Source organism: Giraffa tippelskirchi, chromosome 6 (genome assembly GCF_054371585.1).
Source record: "Giraffa tippelskirchi isolate mGirTip1 chromosome 6, T2T-mGirTip1v1.2.pri, whole genome shotgun sequence".
In the NCBI taxonomy this organism is placed as follows: Eukaryota; Metazoa; Chordata; class Mammalia; order Artiodactyla; family Giraffidae; genus Giraffa; species Giraffa tippelskirchi.
In genome coordinates, this window is record NC_137280.1 from 119556992 (window position 1) to 119578712 (window position 21721).

Sequence of the window (21721 nt, forward strand, 5' to 3'; positions counted from 1 at the left end):
TAACCATAGCCCAAGCCAGTATCCTGATTGCAACTGATATGACAGATCCTGAACCAGAACAGCCCAGCTAAGCCCCTTCTGAATTCCAGACCCACATAAATAGTATGATATGATAAATGGTTATTACTATTTTAAGACAAAGTTTTAGGGAATTTGCTATGCAACATTAGATAATCAATACACTGATTATAAATGATTGTTAGGTTATACTACATGATTGTGTACATAAGGAATAGCCAACTCATAAGATTTCCCTTTCAAATTAATATTAGGACTCAACTATACTGATAAGGACATTAGCAACTATCATCATCTTCAACTAACTCTCCCCCACCCCCCCAGTCTTTCCATCACACAAGCCTGGCAAAACACTAACTCCGACCTAACTTTGGCTCCCTTTTACTTCAGGGCTGCTAAATGCTATTGGAAAAAAATGCTTAACTATGCCAGTTGCCACTATAAATTCCTGCTTTGCAACCACAGCTGGATCCCCAACACTATCCTAGTAGTATCCTTAGTCAGCTCTCATGGCATTTTATTTAGGTTATTTCAGATGTCCACTCTCCATTCTCCTTAGATACTTAGGTATTACCACAGGCTCTCTCTCTCTCAGCAGATCACCTTTCTTCTTACAGAGAAAATAGCTTATCTGCATTCATCCTCTCCTCCAATTACAATAAAGGAGGTATTCCTCTTACTGTCTCTAGTTTATCCTTTGGATCCCACCCTACTTCTCAAAAATTACCCTCCTATACCTTAAACTTCTCTCATAGGATCCTTCTTGTTAGCTTTGAAACAGTCAATTTAGTTAAATCTAATATTTATGTATATGAGCTCTTATGAAGTATTGGTTAACAGTGTAATAATATTTGAAATGGGTTCCTGATTGTATAGCAATGTAAAAAGTTTTGAATTCAGATTAATATTCTGACCTCAGCTCTGTCAGAAACTCCCTATATGACACTGAGCGGTTTTCTCTGTGCTTTAGTTTCCTAATGAGTCAAATAAGAATGATATCTCTGGGAGAAAGCCTTCTGAGTAAAATCATAAATGCCAAGGGCTTAGTACCCAGGTCAGAAATGCAGAGGTCTTCTGGTTTTACAGTTGAGTTTATGCTTGTGATCATGCCAGGCAGCATTTCATGTACAACAAAGTGAAGCATGATTCTGATTAGGAATGAAACTTAGGGTATGTACCCTGAGTAGATAAATGGGGAAAAAGAGTCTGTGATTAAAACAAATATATATATATATATACACATATATATATATGTATATATATGTATATATATTTGGCTGTGCTGGGTCTTTGTTGCTGCAAGAGGGATCTTTTAGTTATTGTATGAGGGATCTTTAGTTTTGAACTCTTAGTTGCAGCATATAGGATCTATTTTCCTGACCAGGGATGGAACCTGGGTCTTCTGCCTTGGGACTGGGGAGTGTTAGCCACTGGAGCACCAGGCAAGTCCTTTCTTTTTTCCTCTTTTTTAAAAGAGTTTCCTTAACTAATATACACTGCCTGATCTAACCTGTGCTTCAGGACATAACTCTCTTGTATATCTTGGGAGGCTACTTAATTATTGAAGGAGCTCAGTTTAATCTCCTTTTGTTGTAACTGCAAAGAATATCCAGTATCGATGAAATAATAATGAGTACATTGGGTCATCTTAAGTCCATCAAAATACAACATCAAAATGATAAAGCAGGAAAGGAGCTTGGAAGAATAACTATGTGAATACATGCCTAAAGTACTGATTTATTAATTAAATATTCTCTTCAGATGAAACGTATTACATTATAAAATAACATGATCCAATTATCTATTCTATTTAAAAAAATCACCCAGGAAATTCCCTGGTGGTTCCATGGTTAAGGTTACCAGCTTCCATTGCAGGGGGCACAGGTTCCATGCCTGGTTAGGGAACTAAGATCCTGTTGCTGCACAGTGTGGCCAAAAAAAAAAAAAAAAAATCACCAAAACTTAGTGATTTAAAACAATTTTTAAATCTCTGTTTCAGTGGGTCAGGAATTTGGAAACAGCTCAAGCTGTACATCTCTGGCTATAGTCTCTCAGGCAATAGTAGTCCACTGGTGGCCAAAGCTGGAACAGAGTGGGGCTGGGATCAGCTGGTGGTGGTGGGCATCTCTCTTCATGAAGTGTCACGGCTTTTGTATGCAAGCTACCATGAACTTCCTCAGAGCACAGCAGCCTCAGGACAGTCCGTCTACTTGCTCAGTGGCTCAGGTTCGCCTGTGAAAGCTTCCAGCAAAAAAGGATAAAGTTGTGTAGCCTCAGAAGTCATACAGGATCATTTCATAAACTGCCACATTCTCTTGGTTATATATGAATCACAAGCCCACTCAGATTCAAGGGGAGGGAAATTAGGTTCTACCTGTTGATGGGATGGGTTTCCCTGGTGGCTTAGTGGTAAAGAACCCACCTGCCAATGTAGGAGATGCGGGTTCAATCCCTGGATCAGGAAGCTCCCCTGCAGAAGGAAATGGCAACCCACTCCAGTATTCTTGTCTGGGAAATCCCATGGACAGAGGATCCTGGCGGGCTTCAGTCCTTGAGGTTGCAAAAGAGTCAGACATGACTTGGCGACTAAACAACTGCAGAAATTGATGGGGCAGTGACAAAACTGCTTTGCACAACAGCATGTGGGATGGGGAATATTTTTGTGGGAATCTTTAGAAAATACACTTTGCCACAGTGATCTTGTTGTCCAGTTGCTAACTCGTGTCCAACTCTTTGTGACCCCATGGACTGCAGCACACCAGCCTTCCCTGTCCTTCACTATCTCCTGGAGTTTGCTCAAACTCAACGTCCATTGAATCGATGATGGCATCCAACTGTCTCTTCGTCTGTTGCCCCTTCTCCTTCTTCCCTCAATCATTACCAGCATTAGGGTCTTTTCCAGTGAGTTGGCTCTTCACATCAGATGGCCAAAGTACTGGAGCTTCAACTTCAGCATCAGTCCTTTCCTTTAGGATTGACTGGTTTGATCTTGCAGTACAAGGGATTCTCAAGAGTCTTCTCCAGCACCACAGTTCGAAAGCATCAATTCTTTGGGGCTCAGCCTTCGTGGTAATCTAAATGAAAGCAAATACTTGTCTGTTGATGAAAGAGAGGGAGGGAGAGAGAGAAAGAGGTCCTCATGACTCACCAGACTAAAATAATTTAGACAAACCCATCAAGGGGGACGGGCTTCTCTGGTGACTCAGATGGTAAAGAATCTGCCTGCAATGTGGGAGACCTGGGTTCAATCCCCGAGTTGTGAAGATCCCCTGGAGGTGGGCATGGCAACCCACTCCAGTATTCTTGCCTGGAGTATCCCCATGGACAGAGGAGCCTGGTGGGCTATCATCCATGGGGTCGCAATGAGTTGGACACAACTGAGTGACTAAGCACACATCAAGGGGTACAAAGTGAAGGAAAGTTACATGGCTTAAAATAGCCTGGAGTTAAAACTCCCCTCCGGGCCCTCCCCACCATCCTATGCAAAACAAAGAACTCTCTCACCCAAAGAGAAAAAATGGACATTAAGGTTGATTATGCCTAGCTCCCAGCCGGTCCAGCCTCTGGCCATCTCCATAATTCCTTGCCCCAGCTGTTTAAGAGATAACTACTCTGAACAACTTTGGAGAAGAACAGGCCCCCTTAAGACAGTAGATTTCCACATATATGCCTATATATACTTTTTTATTGGGTTAGTGCAGCAGCTCACTAATCTGACTGCTGCCCCTTCTTCCCTCATTAAAGGTGATCTGATCTGTTCCTGTAAAGTGCTGGTCACGTTCTTTTTCCGAATCTCGCCTTCTCTAATTTCCCTTACCCTACACAAAACACTGTGAGTGCAGGTGTGTAGCTGTGAGTAACGATTTCTCCTTTCTTTTAAAAATATTTATTTGGCTGCATCGGGTCTTAGTTGTGGCATATGGGATGTAGTTCCCTGACCAGGGATTGAACCTGGGCTCCCTGCATTGGGAGCCTGGAGTTTTAGCCACTGGACCACAACGGAAATCCCAACAATTCCCAATATTATCAGCCTCTTGTGTAAACAATCCCTAGAATGTATGGTGTTGGTGCATAGAGTTCTTCTCAGCCAAAGATGATGTCAACTTTTTTACCTCATAGGAAACGAAAGTAAAACCTGTTTTAAACCTGAATGTTTTAAACTCTCACTGAAAATAAGTGCATGTGCCACCTGGTGGTGAGACAGTCAAATATACATTCTGTCCTGTTGCCTGTATATATTGAGTTGTCATCAGAGATAGCATTTATTGTAAAACAAGTCTAACATCTGGAAGTGCATGTGTCCAAACAAACAGCCAAAACACAAACACAGAGAGGGGAATAGGACATAATAAAAAGGAAAGAGTGTGTGGATGAGCCAAATCAGCCTCCTTTTCATTAATCCTAAATTCTTTTAATCCTCTGTCCCATTGGCTTTTCACGTACCTTCAAATCCAGTAAGGAGGGTATGTTGTTGTTAGTTGCTAAGTCTATCCTACTCTTTGCCACCCCATGACTATAGCCCTCCTGGCTCCTCTGTCCATAGGCATTCCCAGTCAAGAATACTGGAGTGGGTTGCCATTCCCTTCTCCAGGGGATCTCCCTGAACTGGAGTCTCCTGCATTGGCAGGTGGATTCTTTACCCCTGAGCCACCAGGGAAGCCCAAGGTTATGGGAGACAAGAAATTAAAGAAAATCTTTGCTACTGCACTGTTGGGTGTAAGGTTGTTATTCTAAATAATGACTGTAGTGATCTAGTTTACAAATGTGGGCTCTTCCACCCATGTTGTCCATTGTCCCAGATCCTTCTGGACCCACTAGAAAATTTACTATAGCAAAACTAAGGCAGCCTAGCATTGGTTGGTCTCTTACAGTGAAAAAAATCATTCGTTGTTTACGTGAAATTTTTAAATAGATATCCTGTGTTTTATCTGGCAACCTGGGAAGGGTAACTGGAGATCTGAACCTCCATGAGCGCTCCAAAAGGAGGCTTCTGGGCCTTTCTGGCCCGAGAAGGAAGTGCTGGGCAGGGGCGCAGGGTGTGCTACCAGCCGCCAGGCCGCACCAGGGTCAGGCAACTTGGAAAACATCCCGCAGCCGTACGGCGCAAGCCAGAGCCCAGGAAGCACAGCCAGCCGCCCGACTCCAAGATGGCGCCCTCGGCTGCTGCCACTTGCCAAGATGGCGGCGCGGGACCGCGCCCGCGCTCCTGGCCTCTCCTACCCCAGCCTTCCTCCGCCGGGGAGCGCGACTCACGTCGCTCTGCGCCTGTTGCCCTTCGGCCTGGGTGTACGGGCCGGTGCCCGCCCCGCACCATGCGGCTCTTAGGCTGGTGGCAGGTTCTGCTGTGGGTGCTGGTGTCTCCTGCCCGCGCCGAGGAGAGTGAGTACAGGCTGGGGCCGTGGGCGGCGGCGCGGGAGGCTGTGCGTGAAATGACCGGCAAGGTGGTGGTCTACCTGGGCGACGCTGTTTATCTGCGCGAAGGCCCTGATCTGCGCGCTTGGCGCGCTTCGCCTCTTCCTGGCGCCCTCTAGAGCGCCTCTCTCCACGTTGTACCGACTCTTTCCTCCGGTAGTCCCGGCTCGCGGTCCGGGGTGGGAGGCGGCGGGCGGGATGCCCCAACAGTGTATTAGCGCTTACTGAGGCGTACCCGCATGTGCTGAGCACTTTATTATTAATGATAATCATAACGAGTAGCCGACCTGTACCGTGTCGCAAAGAGTCGGACACGACTTAGCGACTGATCAACAACAACCGTGCCCTTAGTAGGAGCCAGGAACTGTGTATAGTACTTTCTGTCATTTTCTCCTTTTGCCCTCCCACCGAGATATGTTCTGAGTATCCCTGTTTTACCGATGAAGATGCTGAGTTCAGAGAGGCTAAGTAATCTGCCTACATTTGTGCTTCTGGTAATTGGCAGAGCCTGTATCTCTCACTGCAAAGCCCACGATTTACTTTGCACCCTGCTGGACCACTTTCCTAAGGAGGTCATTCTTGCTCAGGTGCCTGTGTGAAGGAATAGATGGGAACAACACAGCAGACACCCCGGGTAACCCGCTGCTTGCCAGATCATTCTCTTGGACCTCTTCCGTGGGGGAAGGCAGCCACCTGGAGGCATGGCTGGGACTTCCTCTCATTGCTCTTTCTCCCCACTCCTCACAGCCCTGTTCAAGTCCAGACCCTTTGATCTTGCTTGTTATTCAGAACTTACCAGGAATACGCGGGCTTCCCAGGTAGCGCTAGTGTTAAAGAACATGCCTGCCAATGCAGGAGACAGAAGAGATGCAGGTTTGATCCCTGGGTGGGGAAGATCCCCTGGAGGAGGGCATGGCAATCTGCTCCAATATTCTTGCTTGGAGAATCCCATGGGCAGAGGAACCTGGGGGGCTACAGTCCATGGGGTCGCAAAGAGTAGGACACAACTGAAGCAACTTAGCGTGCATGCATCAGAAATATGCAGGTCCTTCCTTTTGCAACAGTGTCCTGGAAAGAGGCAAGGCAGCCAGCTGGCTTGCTGAGTTATGAAAAGTAATGAAAACACTCATTATATGCCAGGCAGTATCCTTAGTGGTTTTTGAGCATCATTTGTTATTGTTATTTTTATTCAAAAGAACTTGTTTCCCTATCACAAAAATTATATAACCATACCGCCAACAACAGCAGAGTCCGTAGGGTTACATCGATGGTGGAGAGTTCACTGGGTATTTCCAATGTCCTGAAGGTCATAAAGGAGAAAAAGAAGGAAAAGAAAAAGTACTCAAAACAAATCCAAAACCCATGATGACTCTGGGGAGAGACGTTGCATGACAGTTTCTGTCTTCTCTTATTCTGACTCAAAATTCTAACTCTCCTCATCACTCAGACTTCTTTTTGATTTTCTGTAAGGGACATCTATCTAGTTGTACATGAAGGCGATCAGGAGCACCAGATTCTATTTTGTGCCCTGATTTTTTTCTCTGGAGATTCTTTCAGGATGTTGGCATTCTCCATTTGCTTTAGGGGACCTGGAATGTTGGTTAGGTTCAGAGAGAGCAGATCTCTACAGAGCTGGTGCATTTGAGAGTGGGGTTGGTTCCCCAGTCTGCCACCTTTTGTTTTTCTCCAGACTTTTAGCCTCTCTGGCTTAGTCTCCTTCTCTCATCTTAAGAACAATCCAGTAATCATGTTGATTTTGGCTTCTGATTATACATGCAGTACATATTTATCAACCCAAGGCTACAGAAAGACTGCCATCCCCACCATCTTGGCAGAACTCCCTGCCCAGGCACCCAACCCTTTCCCTAGGTCATAGTCAAAAAAGTGCTTGACCCACTTCTGTGAGGACCTGCCTTGCTTCCCAAACCCTGTACTCTGCTGTATCTAACCTGTCATCTCTCCCTGCTTACCTGTTTTCCCATCAGTTTTATGTCCTTAAATTTATCTTATGTCCTAAAAACCAAATCCTGTCCCTTAGCCCCCTACCTGCCCATAACAACTACCTGCTTTCTTTTCCTTTTCAGAGCTAGATTTTCAGAAAGAATTGTATTTATTTATATATTGATAGATTCTACATATAAAAAAGATCATACAGTATTTATTTTTCTTTGATTTATTTTACTTAGCATAATGCCCTCAAGGAGGTCCATCCATGGTATTGCAAATGGCAAGATTTACTTTTTTTAAATGGCTGAATAATGTGATATATATATACACATATATAATATCACATTAATATACTATTAATGTGATATTAACATTAATGTTATGTGTGATGTATATATCACATTTTCTTTATCCATTCATTCATTGATTGCTTTCCTGTCTGGGCTTTTGTAAATAATGCTTCAGGGAACATGGGGGTGCATATACCTTTTTGAGTGAGTGTTTCTATTTTCTTTGGATAAATACCCGGAAGTGGAATTGCTGAATCACATGGTAGTTCTATTTTTTTTTTTTTTTGGTAGTTCTATTTTTTATTTTTTGAGGAACCTCCATACTGTTTTCCATAGAGGCTGCACCAATTTACATTCCTATTGATAGTGATTAAGGGCTCCCCTTTGTCCACCTTGCCAACATTTGTCATTTCTTGTCTTTTTGATAATAGCCAATCTAACATGTATGAGGTGATATTTCATTGTGGTTTTGACTTACATTTTGATCTTTTTTTTTTATATCTTGTGTTCTCTGCATCTACTTTTTAAATGTGTAATGCAGTTGTTGCTGTTTTAATAGCCTTGTCTAATAATTCTGACAACTGTGCAAGTTCTGGGCCAGGTTTGATTATTCTCATTATGGATAATGAGGAGAATTTCCCTACTTCTTTGCACGCCTGGTAATCTTCAACTGGATGCCAGATGTAAATTTTTAGTTTGTTGAGTGCTAGGTATTTTAGTATTCTTATAAATATTCTTGAGCTTTGTTCAAATATCCAGTTATTTGAACACAGTTTGATTCTCACTTTTCAGGTCTGCTAGATGAGAGCAGAGCTGTATTTACTTTAGGGTTAATTGGGCCCTACTAATCCGCCTGCCAATGCAGGAGATGTGGGTTCGATCCCTGGGTCAGGAAGATCCCCTGAAGGAGGAAATGGCAACCACTCCAGTATGCTTGCCTGGAAAATTCCATGGATAGAGGAACCTGGTGGACTGCAGTCCATGAGGTCGAAAAGAGTTGGCCACAACTTGACAACTGAACATGCACTCACCAAAGCAAGTCCCTTTTGTGGACTCTCCCCAGGGCTCTGTGACTTATGAGGTTTTCCAGTGTAGTGGGTGGGGACAGGTCCTATTCCCAGCTCTCTGTGGGTATTGGGTAAGTGTTATCTCTAATCCTTTTGAGTGGTTCTTTCCCTGGTTTTGAGTAGTTCACTTACATGCTTATGCTGACCAGTATACTCAAGGAGGCCCCTCCACTGATGACCGGAGTGCTCTTTCTGCAGCTGTCCCATCCCCAGGGTTCTGTTGTGCAGACTCTGGCTTTCTTAGTCTTTCTGGACCCTCCATCTCAACTGAGTCAAGGCAGGAACTCCCTCAGGCAGTAAGCTGGAGCTGTTGTAGGGCTTTTCTCATCTGTTTCTTGTGTTTTCAGTGATCACTGTCCTTCCCTGTCTCAGTCTCCTGAAGCTGTTGTTGCACATATTTGGCTGTTTTGGGGGTTGTTTCAGGAGGGAGAGTAAATCTGGTTTCTGTTTTTCCACTTAGCCTGAAATGAATTCCTGGAGAGTGTTTTTGAATTGCTGAATGAGTCTGCAGACATCTGTGGAGATGTTCTTTGAGACATTATACAAGCGTGCATACCTTAGGAAGCTCCCAGACCCCTCCCCAGCTTTGAAGCCAGTTGGTCATTCATACTCTGGTAGACACACTCTTTTGCATGCAGGACTCCTTCCACAGCTGCTGGCTCCCCAGCCATATGGTGGGCTCGTCCAGGTGCAGCTGCACATTCATTACCCAGAGTCTGGTGGCTGTTATTGAGGTCATGAGAGGTGGAGGGCAGGAGTCATTATTACAGGGGTGAGTGGAGCTTGCTGTATGGATGTGTGAGACTGCCTCAGACTCCTCCCTTACCCAAACCTTTGGCTCAAGCCCCATCTAGTGGCTCCAGAGTGAGAAGAAAGCCTCCTCTTCTTCTGGCTGCTGTCCCAGCTCTGCTGGGCATGTCTTTAAGCACTCCTGTGGGCTGTAGCCCAGGGGCAGCAGGCAGGAAAGCAGAGGCCAGTGGTGGAGGCCACCCCAGGAAGAGCTGCTGCTAGCTCTAGTGGTGTTTCTCAGGCAGTGTGGCCTGGCAGCCCCCTGAGGTATCTTGCAGGGAGGTAAGGCCCGCTCTGGAGCAGTAGTCGCAAGACTTGCTCCTGTTGCTTACTGCTTTGTGCCATTGCGCATCACGCTGAACCTCTTGTACTTCAGCTCAGTCATCTATTAAGTTGACTTGGTAGCCTTCATCCCGTCCATCTCTCAGAGCTGATATAATGGGTGCAAAGATGCTTCGCCACAGTAGAATCTTCCATATTGTTCAATTGCCCAGTTGTGTCTGACTCTTTGCAACCCCATGGACTGCAGCACGCAAGGCCTCCCTGTCCCTCACTACTTCCTGGAGTTTGCTGAAGTTCACGTCCATTGCATCTGTGATGCCGTCTAGCCATCTCATCCTCTGATAACCTCTTCTCCTTATGACCTCAGTCTTTCCCAGCATCAGGGACTTTTCCAATGAGTTGTCTGTGTGCATCAGATGACCAGAATACTGAACCTTCAGCTTCAGCATCAATCCTTCCAGTGAATATTCAGGGTTGATCTCCCTTAAGACTGACTGGTTTGATCTCCTTGCTGTCCAAGGGACTTTCAGGAGTCTTCTCCAGTACCACAGTTCAAAGGCATCAATTCTTGGCATTCTGCCTTCTTACGGTTCTCTCACACCTGTACTTGACCACCGGAGAATCTTCCATAAAGTCATCATTATTTTCTTGGATAGTCTCATCAAACAAATTAAATTGTAGTTTAACGGAAAGGTAACTTTTTACTCTGGAGGGGAAATTTTTCATATTTGAGAACTGTGATTCTTTGGTATTCATTTATTTTGAAGTCACATATGACTGTGAACATGCTGGCATGTTTTAGTTGCAGAGAAAAGAAGTCACTTATGGTCAGAGGAGCAGCCTGCTTACCCATTCCAGGTGGGGGCTGTGTACATGAGTGAGGAGGTGCCTTCCCCTGACCCAGTGGGCCAGGACCTGTCTGTAGAAGAGACGGAGGCAGTCCTGGGGCTGGATGCTGACGGCAACCACATGGTGATGTTGTCGGTGATTCCCGGGGAAGCCAAGGACAAGCTGAGCCCAGAGTCCAACAGCGGCACCTGCGGGGCCGGAGGGGAGGAGGACTCGAGGTGCAGCCTCCGCGAGAGCCTCTTCTCGCTGGACAGAGCTGGAGCAAGCTTCTCGGAGAGAGAAGAGGAGTACTACACTGAGCCCGACGTGGCGGAATCCGACCCCACCCCAGCTGAGGATGCCAACACCACCGAAAGTCTAAAATCCCCGAAGGTCAACTGTGAGGAGAGAAATGTGACGGGGTTAGAAAATTTCACTCTGAAAATTTTAAATATGTCACAGGTAAGAAAAAATGATTTAGTAGTTTTCTCCTTTTTTGCACATTGATTTAATGATTTAATACTCTTGTCATCTTTCACATGCAGAGTCATAATCTTCATCATATTGTAAGTGGGATAGCATTTAGTGGCTGCCTTGGTGAAAATTCACTTGACTTTTTGTGATATATGTAGAGAAAGGAGGAGATATAACTAGGGTTGACTATGCTTTTTAGGTGGCCTAAACTTAGTCATCATTAGGGTAATCTCATCACCAAGCCTCATGATAAAAATCCCAGTGGACAGGGAGGTGCTTGGTATCAGAATCATAGCACTTTTCTTCTCAATGAGGTGTTTATTATGGAGACATGAAAATGAGATATCTGAATTACTAAAATTGTAATTTAGCATTCTTTGGACCAGTCATGTCCCTGAGAAGTTTGTTATATTGATGGAAAGTTTTTTTTTTTCCTCCAGAGAGTATGAACCTTGTGTTTACTCTGGACCGAGAGCTGACACATTTGTCCAGGCCAGCCATGCTTTCCAGCTTGTTGGATAAATGGTGATTATAAAGAGAATACCAGGATTCTGACTGATGTTTTCTGTCAGATTGTTAAGGCCAGAGAGCAGAATGAATTCAGGCTGCTTATATAAAAAAAGAATCCTAGCTGTGAGAACTGTGGTTGCTTATTTTATTATTATTTAAAAAATAGTTATTTATTTGGCTGCGCTGGGCATTGGTTGTGGCACGAGGGGTCTTCAGTCTTCATTGCAGGATCTTTAGTTGCAGCACGTGAACTCTTAGTTGCGGCGTAGATCAAACCTGTGCCCCCTGCATTGGGACCACAGAATCTTAGCCACTGGCCACCAGGGAGGTTCCATGTGATTGCTTATTTTAAATTAGGCTGCATACAGTACGTTGAGCACCCCTCCAAGGCAGGTGTCACACCCTGCCCTCGGTGCCTGGTGAATGCTGTGCCTCAGCTGTGTGGACTGTTGCGTGACTGTTCCATACATAACCAGGAGAAAGCACTTTGAGTGGTCAGAGTTAGTGTGGTGGCAGGGATGATGCACCCTCAAACTGAACTAACCTTTGGCCAAATACATGGAGCTGACTGCTTAGGATAGACTTGGATCTGCTGAGATTATAGCTTGGGCCTGAGACCACAGTGCTTTAATGATTCTGTTAGATTGTGTGAAATGCACAGCTCTAAGGTTGGGACATTAGCTTGTACCCTGTGAATACTTAGCGTATGAATTGAAGAATTATGAAAAATATTAAAATTGCTCTATAGTAATATTAAGAAAGCTTAGAGGAGGAACCCTCCTCCACTGTTAGTGGGAATGTAAGTTGGTGCTGCCACTATAGAAAACAGTATGGAGGTTCCTCATCAGATTAAAATTAGAGTTGCCATATGATCCAGCAATCCCATTCCTGGGCATATATTCAGACAGAACTACAATTCAAAAAGATATATGCTGGGACTTCCCTGGCAGTCCAGTGGTTAAGACTTTGTGCTGCCACAGCAGCGGGTGTGTATTTGATCCCTGGTTGGGGAACTAAGATCCCATGTACCGCATCGCATGACCAAAAACAAACAAAAGATACGTGCACCTTTGTGTTTATAGCAGCACTATTTACAATAGCCAAGATGTGGAAACAACCTAAATGTCCATTGACAGATGAGTGGATAAGAAAATGTGGGGTACTCGCACATACACACACACACTGGAATATTAATCAGCCATAAAAAAGAAAAAAATAATGTCATTTGCAGCAACGTGGATGGAACTAGAGATTTTCATACTAAGTGAAGGACAAAGACAAATGCCATATGGTATCACTTAAAAATGGAATCTAAAATACAGCACAAATGAACCTATCTACAAAACAGAAACAGACTCACAGAGAACATACATGTGGTTGCCAAGGGGAGGCAGTGGGGGAGGAATGGATTGGGAACGTGGGATTAACAGATATAGGATGGACAGACTGTTATATATAGGATGGATAAACAACAAGGTCCACTGCATAGCATAGGGAGTTATATTCAATATCCTGTGATACACCATAATGGAAAAGAATATGAAAAAGAATATATGTATGTATAACTGAATCACTTTGCTGTACAGCAGAAATTAACACAACACTGTAAATGAATGAACTATCCTTTATTAATATAAAAAAAAAGAAAACCTTGGCGGAAAGTTGGTGATGTGTCATTTGATGCTACTCTTCTGCTGATCCGTGGATCCATATGGGTCCACCCCAGAAGGTTCTCCGGGTGCTACACTGCTGTCTCCCTCCTACCCCCGCCCCCACCTCCTTTCCTTGGCGTCAGTGGTGCTTCCTGCCCTTGAGTATCCTTCCAGAAGAAGTACCCATCCTTTACTGCTGACTTTAACACTTTTTGTTTCTTTTGCCACAGGACCTTATGGATTTTCTCAACCCAAACGGTAGTGACTGCACTCTGGTCCTGTTTTACACCCCTTGGTGCCGATTTTCTGCCAGTTTGGCCCCTCATTTTAATTCTCTGCCCCGGGCGTTTCCAGCTCTTCACTTTTTGGCACTGGATGCATCTCAGCACAGCAGGTATCTTCCCCTAGTGTCTTCCCTCAGTGGGGTTTATGTCTCATCCCACTGGACGATGGTTACAGTTACTTGGGGGTCATAACCAGTTAAGTTAGGAGCAGAGGATGCCGGCTTAAGCCTGAGCTTTGAGATGGAATTGAGGGAAGGAGAGACAATGTGAGCAGTGAGGATTGGCACATTCCTGAGGGAGACTTTCTGGAGGCTCCTTAAGAAGAAAGACGGTTCTTCCCCTGGTGGAATTTAAAGATGGCTCTGCCTGATGGCAGGGGAGGGGGCAGAGGATGTGTTAGGGTCCTAGCCAGATTGAATTAGCAAAATTAGCATCCTAAGTAGTTCTTCCTGTGTGACTTTCACCTGCAGCTTAGGTCCCCAACCTAGCAGCCTAACTCTTGGCACCCCTGTTTTATGTCTGCTAAGGATTTCTTTCTTTCTTTTTTATTCTTTTTATTTATTTATTTTGGTTGCGTTGGGTCTTTGCTGCTGTGCGTGGGCTTTCTCTAGTTGTGGTGAGGCTGGACTACTTTTTGCTGTGATGTGTGGGCTTCTCATTGCAGTGGTTTCTCTTACTTCGGAGCATTGGCTCTAGGCACCCAGACTTCAGTAGTTGCGGCACTCGGGCTCAGTAGTTGTGGTACATGGGCTTTATTGCTCCACCGGCTGTGGTATCCTCCCAGACCAGGGATTGAACCTGTGTCCCCTGCATTGGCAGACAGATTCTAATCCGCTGTACCACCAGAGAAGTCCTTTTTTTTTTTATTATTCTTTTCTTTTCTTCTTGCCCTCCTTCCTTCTTTCTTTCTTCTTGCTTACATTTATTCTTGAGTGCATGTTCTTAGTAGGCATTCAATAAATTTGATGAATTATTTTAGGACTTTGATATACATTTACCCTTGTTTTGTAGTCTTTCATGTTGTTCAGTGGGGTTTTGTCTTTTCTGCATGTTCAGTAAGATAAGTTACAAAGAACTTAGTGCAGATGTTAAATTTTTTCCCTGTGACTGTGTCTGAGGTAATAAACCATGTCCTCCTCTCCTGCTATAAGTCAGATGCTACTTCTTAGGTCACGCGGCGGTTGTGTGTGAATAAATTTGGGAAGTTTGGAAGATGGTCAAGTTGGTGATGAAAATGAGGCCCTGATTTTCAGTGTGGATAATGTTTACCTGAAATTGTTTATGAAAAAAGAAACTGCCCCACAAATTAGTATTTCCCACAGAGCCTTCAGGGAAAGATCTCAGTGGCCTGGCCCAAGGTTACAGACTGATTGGAAGGACATTTGAAGTCACTGTCCATCTTTGACCAGGCCCTCCACTGACCCCCTAGTCAGCACGGCTAGCTCCCAGCACCTACTCAGCAGTCTTTGCTTAGGGATCTGACACCAGCCTCCACGATATCCTCTATTCCCTGCAGGCTTTTATCATCCCTTTTGTTGCTTCTTCATCTCTGTGCATCCTTCTCAGTGCCTGGTAAGGTGCCTCAGTTGTGGAGAATAGAGGATACTCTGTCTTACTGTATGGCATGGGACATGTATTTGCCTCATATGTTAATATTTATGTTACAGCATGTTTGCAAAAGAAAAAAATCCTGATTATCTAATATTGCCATTTTATTAGTGGGAGTAACTGAGGCTTAGAAAGGTTAAATAACCTGCCCAAAAGTCACACAGCTGGTTCACTGGCAGAATTGAGGCTTGAACCCAAAGCATTTTGACTTATACCACTGCTCAGTATTCTGTGAAAGTTGACAGTACTGCTAAGGTCATGTTACTTCCGAATTGTCCCGCCTTAATTGTGAGCTTCCTGGTGGGTTTGTTAGATTGTAGATTCCTTTGCACCAATTCACCAACCTAATTGCTTATCCATAAATTGAATCTTTTATGAGGGGTGGAAATGGGCATTCTGGAGAGTTTGAAGTTTCTTCTGGCAAATAAATTGACACAGTGTGCTTTGTCCATGCATTAGAATTTTCTGGTCTGATCTGTTTTGGCTGTTAGGAACAAAAGTAGTGGAATAATTGTGTCATGAGCAGCTCCACGTTGTAATAGAAAGCAAGCCAGAGAGCAGAACGGGAATGCCCCCAACCATGACCCATGAGGAAGGCAGTTAGAAACAACCACAGCGTATTATTTCAATGTCAGAAGCCTCCACAGGTCACAGAAAACTGATCCTCTCTCATGTATTTCCATTCATTCTGATATCATAATTGTGTGAGGAAGCCCACTGTTAATTCAGGTTTTCTCTCTTGTAGCCTTTCTACAAGGTTTGGCACCGTGGCTGTTCCTAACATCTTGTTATTTCAAGGGGCTAAACCGATGGCTAGGTTTAATCATACAGACCGAACGTTGGAAACGCTGAAAATCTTCATTTTTAACCAGACAGGTATGTAGAAATAATATGCTGTAGAAGATGACATTTTATTGCTGAAGGAATATGCCTTCTGTGGCTTTTGATCAGCTATTACCCTTAAGTGAAGGATTCAAGATTGGCTTTGGGGTGTAAAACTTCTTTTCTGATGAAATGTTGTGGTCCTGTTAAACGTCTGTCAATCAGTGGCAAGCTTAACATGATTAGGTAATATTAATACGATTATAGATAGCTTTGAAAAATGTAACAGCTTTATTGAGATAACATTTGCATGCCATACACCTATAGATACGTTTTTACATACATTATTCATTTAAGTGTAATATTTACACAGAAATATGCATCAGTCACTAGTGCCTGTGACTAGTGATGAATTTTCACAAAGTGAACACCTTGAGTAACCAGTACTCAGATTCAGAAAGAGAACCTTAGCAGCCCCCTTTGCACACTATCACTGTTCTCCCCAAGGATAAGCACCATCTTCACTCCTACTATCACAGTATAGCATTCCTTGTTTTTGATCTTTGTATCAATGCAGACGTACAATATGGATTCTTCTGTGTCTGACTGGTTTTACTCACCATTATGTCTGTGGGATTCATCTGCATTGTTGTGTATGGTTGTGCTTTTTTCATTTTTGTTGTTGTATGGAATTCTATTTATTAATTCATGTGTAGATGCTATTTTAATTCCTTAATATTTGCTGAAACACAGGCCCTTATTTTTATCCTGTAGAAGTCTGAGCACTGAATACTGATGAAATTTCCTTCATTGGAAAAGTTCATTCCTCAAAAGCTTTAATCTCTCAGTTATGAGCACTCACTTTTTCCTGAAATATATTCATTGGAAGTAAATAAAAATTATAACATACCTTCCATATATTCTTAGCTGCATGTAATTACTTAGATCTGACACAGAAGAACAAAGAGCTGAATTACCTTATGGGAGTAACTAACTACCAGGTATTTAGTTATTCCAAGTCTAGTACTGGATCCCTGCTTGTCGTTTAGATTGATATGGAGAAGGGGAGCCAATTTGTTCAGTGCTCTCACAAAACTTAGAACACAAGTGAAATCTGTGTAATCACTTTGATAATCACTGATCCCAGTGTTGGTTAGTTGTTCTAACAATTCTTTCAGTAAATTATTTTAAAACATTTTGAATTTACCATTACTCACCCTGTGACAACATTCCTTAGACTCCTGAGAATAGCTTTACTAAGTTGTTGAACTTTGGTCTTGAAAGAGAACAAAAGATACCTCATACAATGCACCGACTAAGATCTTTCTGGTGAGTTCACTGAAATTCTAGTGTTCTAGCTTTGAACAGCTGAATGGATTCCTGCTCCTTTGATGTGGTGGAGAGAAGGGCAAGTTACAAATTACACTGACAGGCAAGTGAAGCCCATCCCAGGTATACTAGTTGTGCTGTTTAAGACTACATATCATTTTGCATGCCATGCAGAATACTTTAGAAAAATCTGTAGTGGGAGTGTTTTCTATCTCACTTGAAACAAAACTGATTTCTCTTTCAGGTATAGAAGCCAAGAAAAATGTGGTGGTAACTCAAGCTGACCAAATAGGCCCTCTTCCCAGCACTTTGATAAAAAGTGTGGACTGGTTGCTTGTATTTTCCTTATTCTTTTTAATCAGTTTTATTATGTACGCTACCATTCGAACTGAGAGTATTCGGTGGCTGATTCCAGGACAAGAGCAGGAACATGCGGAGTAGTGACAGACTCAAAGGAGAGTTGGGAAGAATTTCAATCCTTCATTTCAGCGACTAATGCTGCAATTTCATGTATTTTCTCCAGTGAAGTGTTGACTTACAACTTTAGTCAGATTGAAAGAATCATGTGTTTGCTGAACTGCTGAATGTGTAAAGAAAATTATAAACTGATGTTTTAACTAGTCCTATAATAAGCAAATGCAAACATATTCAGTAGAATTCACCATTGTTGTTTTTACTACTTAAACATTTTAAGGGAGTAATCCAGTTTGGCATGTGAAGATGTATTCTGGTGGAGTAATGAACAGAGTGACAATATGCTTACTTAGGCAGAAAAAAAGACTTTCAGATTGTAGATTTAGAAAACTGTTGATTTCTTGTGTACATCTACGAAAGTTGATTTTCTGTTCATTTGTCTTTTCTCTCCCAGCATCAGTAAGCAGGAAAGTGTTCTTTTATGGGAAGAATAATTAGGATCAATAGGTGTGACCTTACAAGTAGCAGCTGATGGGAAAATAAAGAGTCGGATACTATGGTGTTTGTGACCTCTGATTTCACTGCAAGGATCTGAAGTGGTTTAAGAAGTTGTTTCTGGGTAAGGCAGATGTTAATCAGCATGCATTAACTGAACCTTAAAATGTTCTTGGCCTCCTGCTAGGTTTAGTGAAAGCCGAAAGAAATATAAAGTACTGTTGTTGCCCACAGTTGACTATGGTCTAGTTTAGGACATATGTAGAAAAGAGACAATGTGTAATTTACATGAACTTTTTGAAAGGCTGTTTCTAAAATACCCTTAAATTCAGACATGACAGCTGACTACATAATAATAAACTACTATTATACTGATCATTTCCAGAGTTTAGATAGTTTAGATCATAAGGTATTCTAAGTTCTCTGAAAATAGAACCTTAGGAGACTCATTCCTTCCCATAGTGTAACATTCGATAGGGGTTTACAATGTATGTGTCATGCTGTGGACAGCTGTGCCTGGGGTAGTCCCTGGCAGGAGGGGACCATAGCTCAGAAAAGTACCGTTATTATTTCCATTTTACACGTGAGCCTAAACTGGCATATTGAGGTTAAATAACTTACCTAGGTTACATACATAGTACGCTGATGAATGTACGATATGAACCTTCACATGTGTATCTGTACTTACAATATTTAAGGAAAAAAAAGCCCTCATTATTCCATCTCTTATATTAATGTTTGAGTATTACTATGTGTGCCACGTATTGCTTTAAGTACTTAACATATACCATTTCCTTTATCCTGTACAGTGGCCCTCTGAGGTTGACTCCACTAGAAAATGAGTGAGGCCCTAAATAACTTGCTCGTTATATACTTCCAGTGGTGGAACCTAGCTTCAAACATGAGCATTCTCCAGAGCCTCTATGTGGGCTGGAACCCTGTCCTGCCTCGATGTGATGGCCCAGGCAATCATCATATGCATATCATTCCCGTCTTTTCTTATGTTTCCTATACTTGTAGCCATGATATAGCATCTGTTTCTCCCTTCTTTTGCTTAACACGTGATAAATATTTCATTGTTAGTAACAGTGTTCCTAACCATGGCTATAGTATAGGCCTTTGAATAGATTCAGCATTACTTACCTCACCTGTCCTCTTGCTGGATTTATGGTTGTGTATATAATCTTATTCCCTTGGTGGCCGATTCCCAGACTGGGAGTTATCCTGTCAAAGAGAAACAGGAATTTTCCTATGGTTTCGTATGTAGTGGGGCCCAATACTAGTCTGGAGGGTGAGGAAAGGCTCCCAGGATGACCAGCAGATCCATGGCGTTGCCTCTGACACTTAGCTGAGGCAGGCTACAGAGGTTCCCCTGGAGGGAAATATGGAACAGGGCTGGTTCCTGGAAGGGAGGTCCAAGTGTAGAGGGTCAGCTGGGAAGTACTGGTGTTGAGGGAAAGAGAACTAGAGGGGAAAGAAGTGGTCCAAGACCAGCCAAACATGTCTGTTGAGAACACTGTATAACCAGGAACCCGTGCCAGGAGGGGACTGCAACTCCATGGAGGATAGCAAGAATCATCACAATGCCAGCCACCAGGGATGTAAGCCCAACACTTCTGTCCCTGACTTCTTGGTATTAGAGTTACCTAGGAAAACAACATGGTCAAGCACTGGATAGAACAGCGTTTTTATTCTCACGAAAAGAGACAGCAAGGTCAGCCCCAGTAGTGTGCATAGGTCCCTCATGGCTCAAGGATGTCCCTCACCCCATCCTATGGCCAAAGAGCACCCATCTAGTGCCATAGCGTAAGAACCATCTCCCCCACCGAATGTGACATTCTGAAATAGGGGTGTGTGCCCCAGGGTCATTGACATCCATACTTAAGCAGAACAAAGGAGCACAGATGCCGTCTGCAACAAGGAAGGGTACTCTCACAGGCCAATCAGCCTGACACAGGCCGTGTGGGCTCTTTTTTGGTAAGGAAGTGTTCCAGGCCCAAGACCTAGCTCATGTGGCCAAGCACGACATGAAAGACTGTGAGCAGGAGGCTGTTTTTCTCAACAGTGTCCATGACAGAGGACGTGCCCAGTAAATCTTTGCTAAGGGACTTAGATCCTAGTAAGAGAACTCTATGTTAGGGCAGGGCATTCACAACCCCTGTCAGTGGAAGTCACTCTCCCTGGACCCTAACCAGCATCCTGCTGCTAATGCTTTCATGACAAGGGCTGACATGTCACAGTCTCGTCCAGCAGTATTAGGGAAGAAAAATGATGAAAGCAAACCACTGAAAATGGTGAGGGATCTCCAACTTGTTACTTCACAACTACCAGTTCATTTCTCAGTTCTCACGTGAATGAGCAAGATAGTAGAACATTTTTCATGATCCCAAATGCCCAAAGTAAATATTGGAAATACAATCTACAGTTTCAGCTCTTGTATCTGATGTATGGCATCAGGCAAAGGAAACCAGGATGTCTCAGATAAATGCCTTGAGACCAGTGACATTTGATGAAGGTCTACAGCAAGATTCCTCTGCTGAGTTTTCATCAGGTGGGCAAGAGTGAAGAAGATGGGTTGGGCCGTAAGTCTGAATTTTAGACTATTTTAGAAAAAAAGGCTTTATTTTTTTCCAAGTCCACATGGGAAATAAAACCAAATGCTAGCAGCTGCTAAGCTGAACTTAAATAGACTCTCACAGTTTTAAAAGTATACTATTCCTGAGTGTATTGCTATGTTCTCTGCAAAACAACTTACATTATTAATTTGCTTGAACTATTTAGGAAAAAAACAAGAATATACTAAAACCGACTAAATTGTACCCTTTAAAGGGATGAATTTTATGGTATCTCAAAAAGGAACGATAAGAATAAAATACTAATACAAATATATAAAAGAAAGACTACCCCTTTTGTCCAAATATATATATATGTAAAATTTATCTAAATCTGTCCACATGTTATCTCCGGGATGCCTACTATGTACCGACTGTGCTACCTTTTAGAAAGCACTGGGAGCTAGGTTTTCCAAATTATTTTATCTAGACAAAGAGAGATGAGTTAGTCTGCCCAGGACACTGGCAGCTAAGTAATAACAGAGTAGAGCTTACATTCAACCGGTGGCTCCCCGACTTAGAAGGCCCTGTTTGCATCGCTGTGGTTCACTGTCCCACAACCGCTAGCAGAGTGCAGTGGTCCCCAAACACCACCCGACCCCCCTGCAGCCCATCTCTTCCTGTCGCCATCCGCGACATCCTCCAGCCGGCAGGTGCTGTTTGCCCCAACTAGGTCAGGCAGTGGGCGAGGCAGCGACAACCCGAGGGCCGGACACCGAAAAACGAACCGCAGGTCCATCCTCAGAGCCGCGCCAGCCCCCCTACCCGCCTCGCACCAGGCGGGAAACCTGGCCCCTGAGCGACGAAGACGCCGAAGGCCTGTAAAGCCTAGGCGCTGTCAGCCCCGGCTCTGCGGGGGCCTGCGGGGGCCTGCGGGGGCCTGCGGGG

The 21721-nt window shown here is 43.6% G+C and overlaps 1 protein-coding gene and 2 long non-coding RNA genes across 3 annotated transcripts; 1 reads left to right on the forward strand and 2 right to left on the reverse strand.

Moving 5' to 3' along the window:
- Positions 1-1739: 1739 nt before the first annotated feature.
- LOC145510751 (uncharacterized) lies at positions 1740-5588 on the reverse strand. Its single transcript, XR_014057269.1, has 3 exons — positions 5472-5588; positions 2441-3092; positions 1740-2259 (listed from the first exon to the last, which is right to left on the reverse strand). It is a non-coding gene; the product is annotated as an uncharacterized LOC145510751 (long non-coding RNA).
- TXNDC15 (thioredoxin domain containing 15) lies at positions 4938-18283 on the forward strand. Its single transcript, XM_081502929.1, has 5 exons — positions 4938-5397; positions 10608-11095; positions 13500-13663; positions 15907-16037; positions 17557-18283. Exons 1-5 carry the CDS (start codon positions 4986-4988, stop codon positions 17751-17753), a joined length of 1392 nt encoding a protein of 463 aa, XP_081359055.1. The 5' UTR covers positions 4938-4985; the 3' UTR covers positions 17754-18283.
- LOC145510749 (uncharacterized) lies at positions 16254-21685 on the reverse strand. Its single transcript, XR_014057267.1, has 2 exons — positions 21329-21685; positions 16254-19445 (listed from the first exon to the last, which is right to left on the reverse strand). It is a non-coding gene; the product is annotated as an uncharacterized LOC145510749 (long non-coding RNA).
- Positions 21686-21721: the final 36 nt, after the last annotated feature.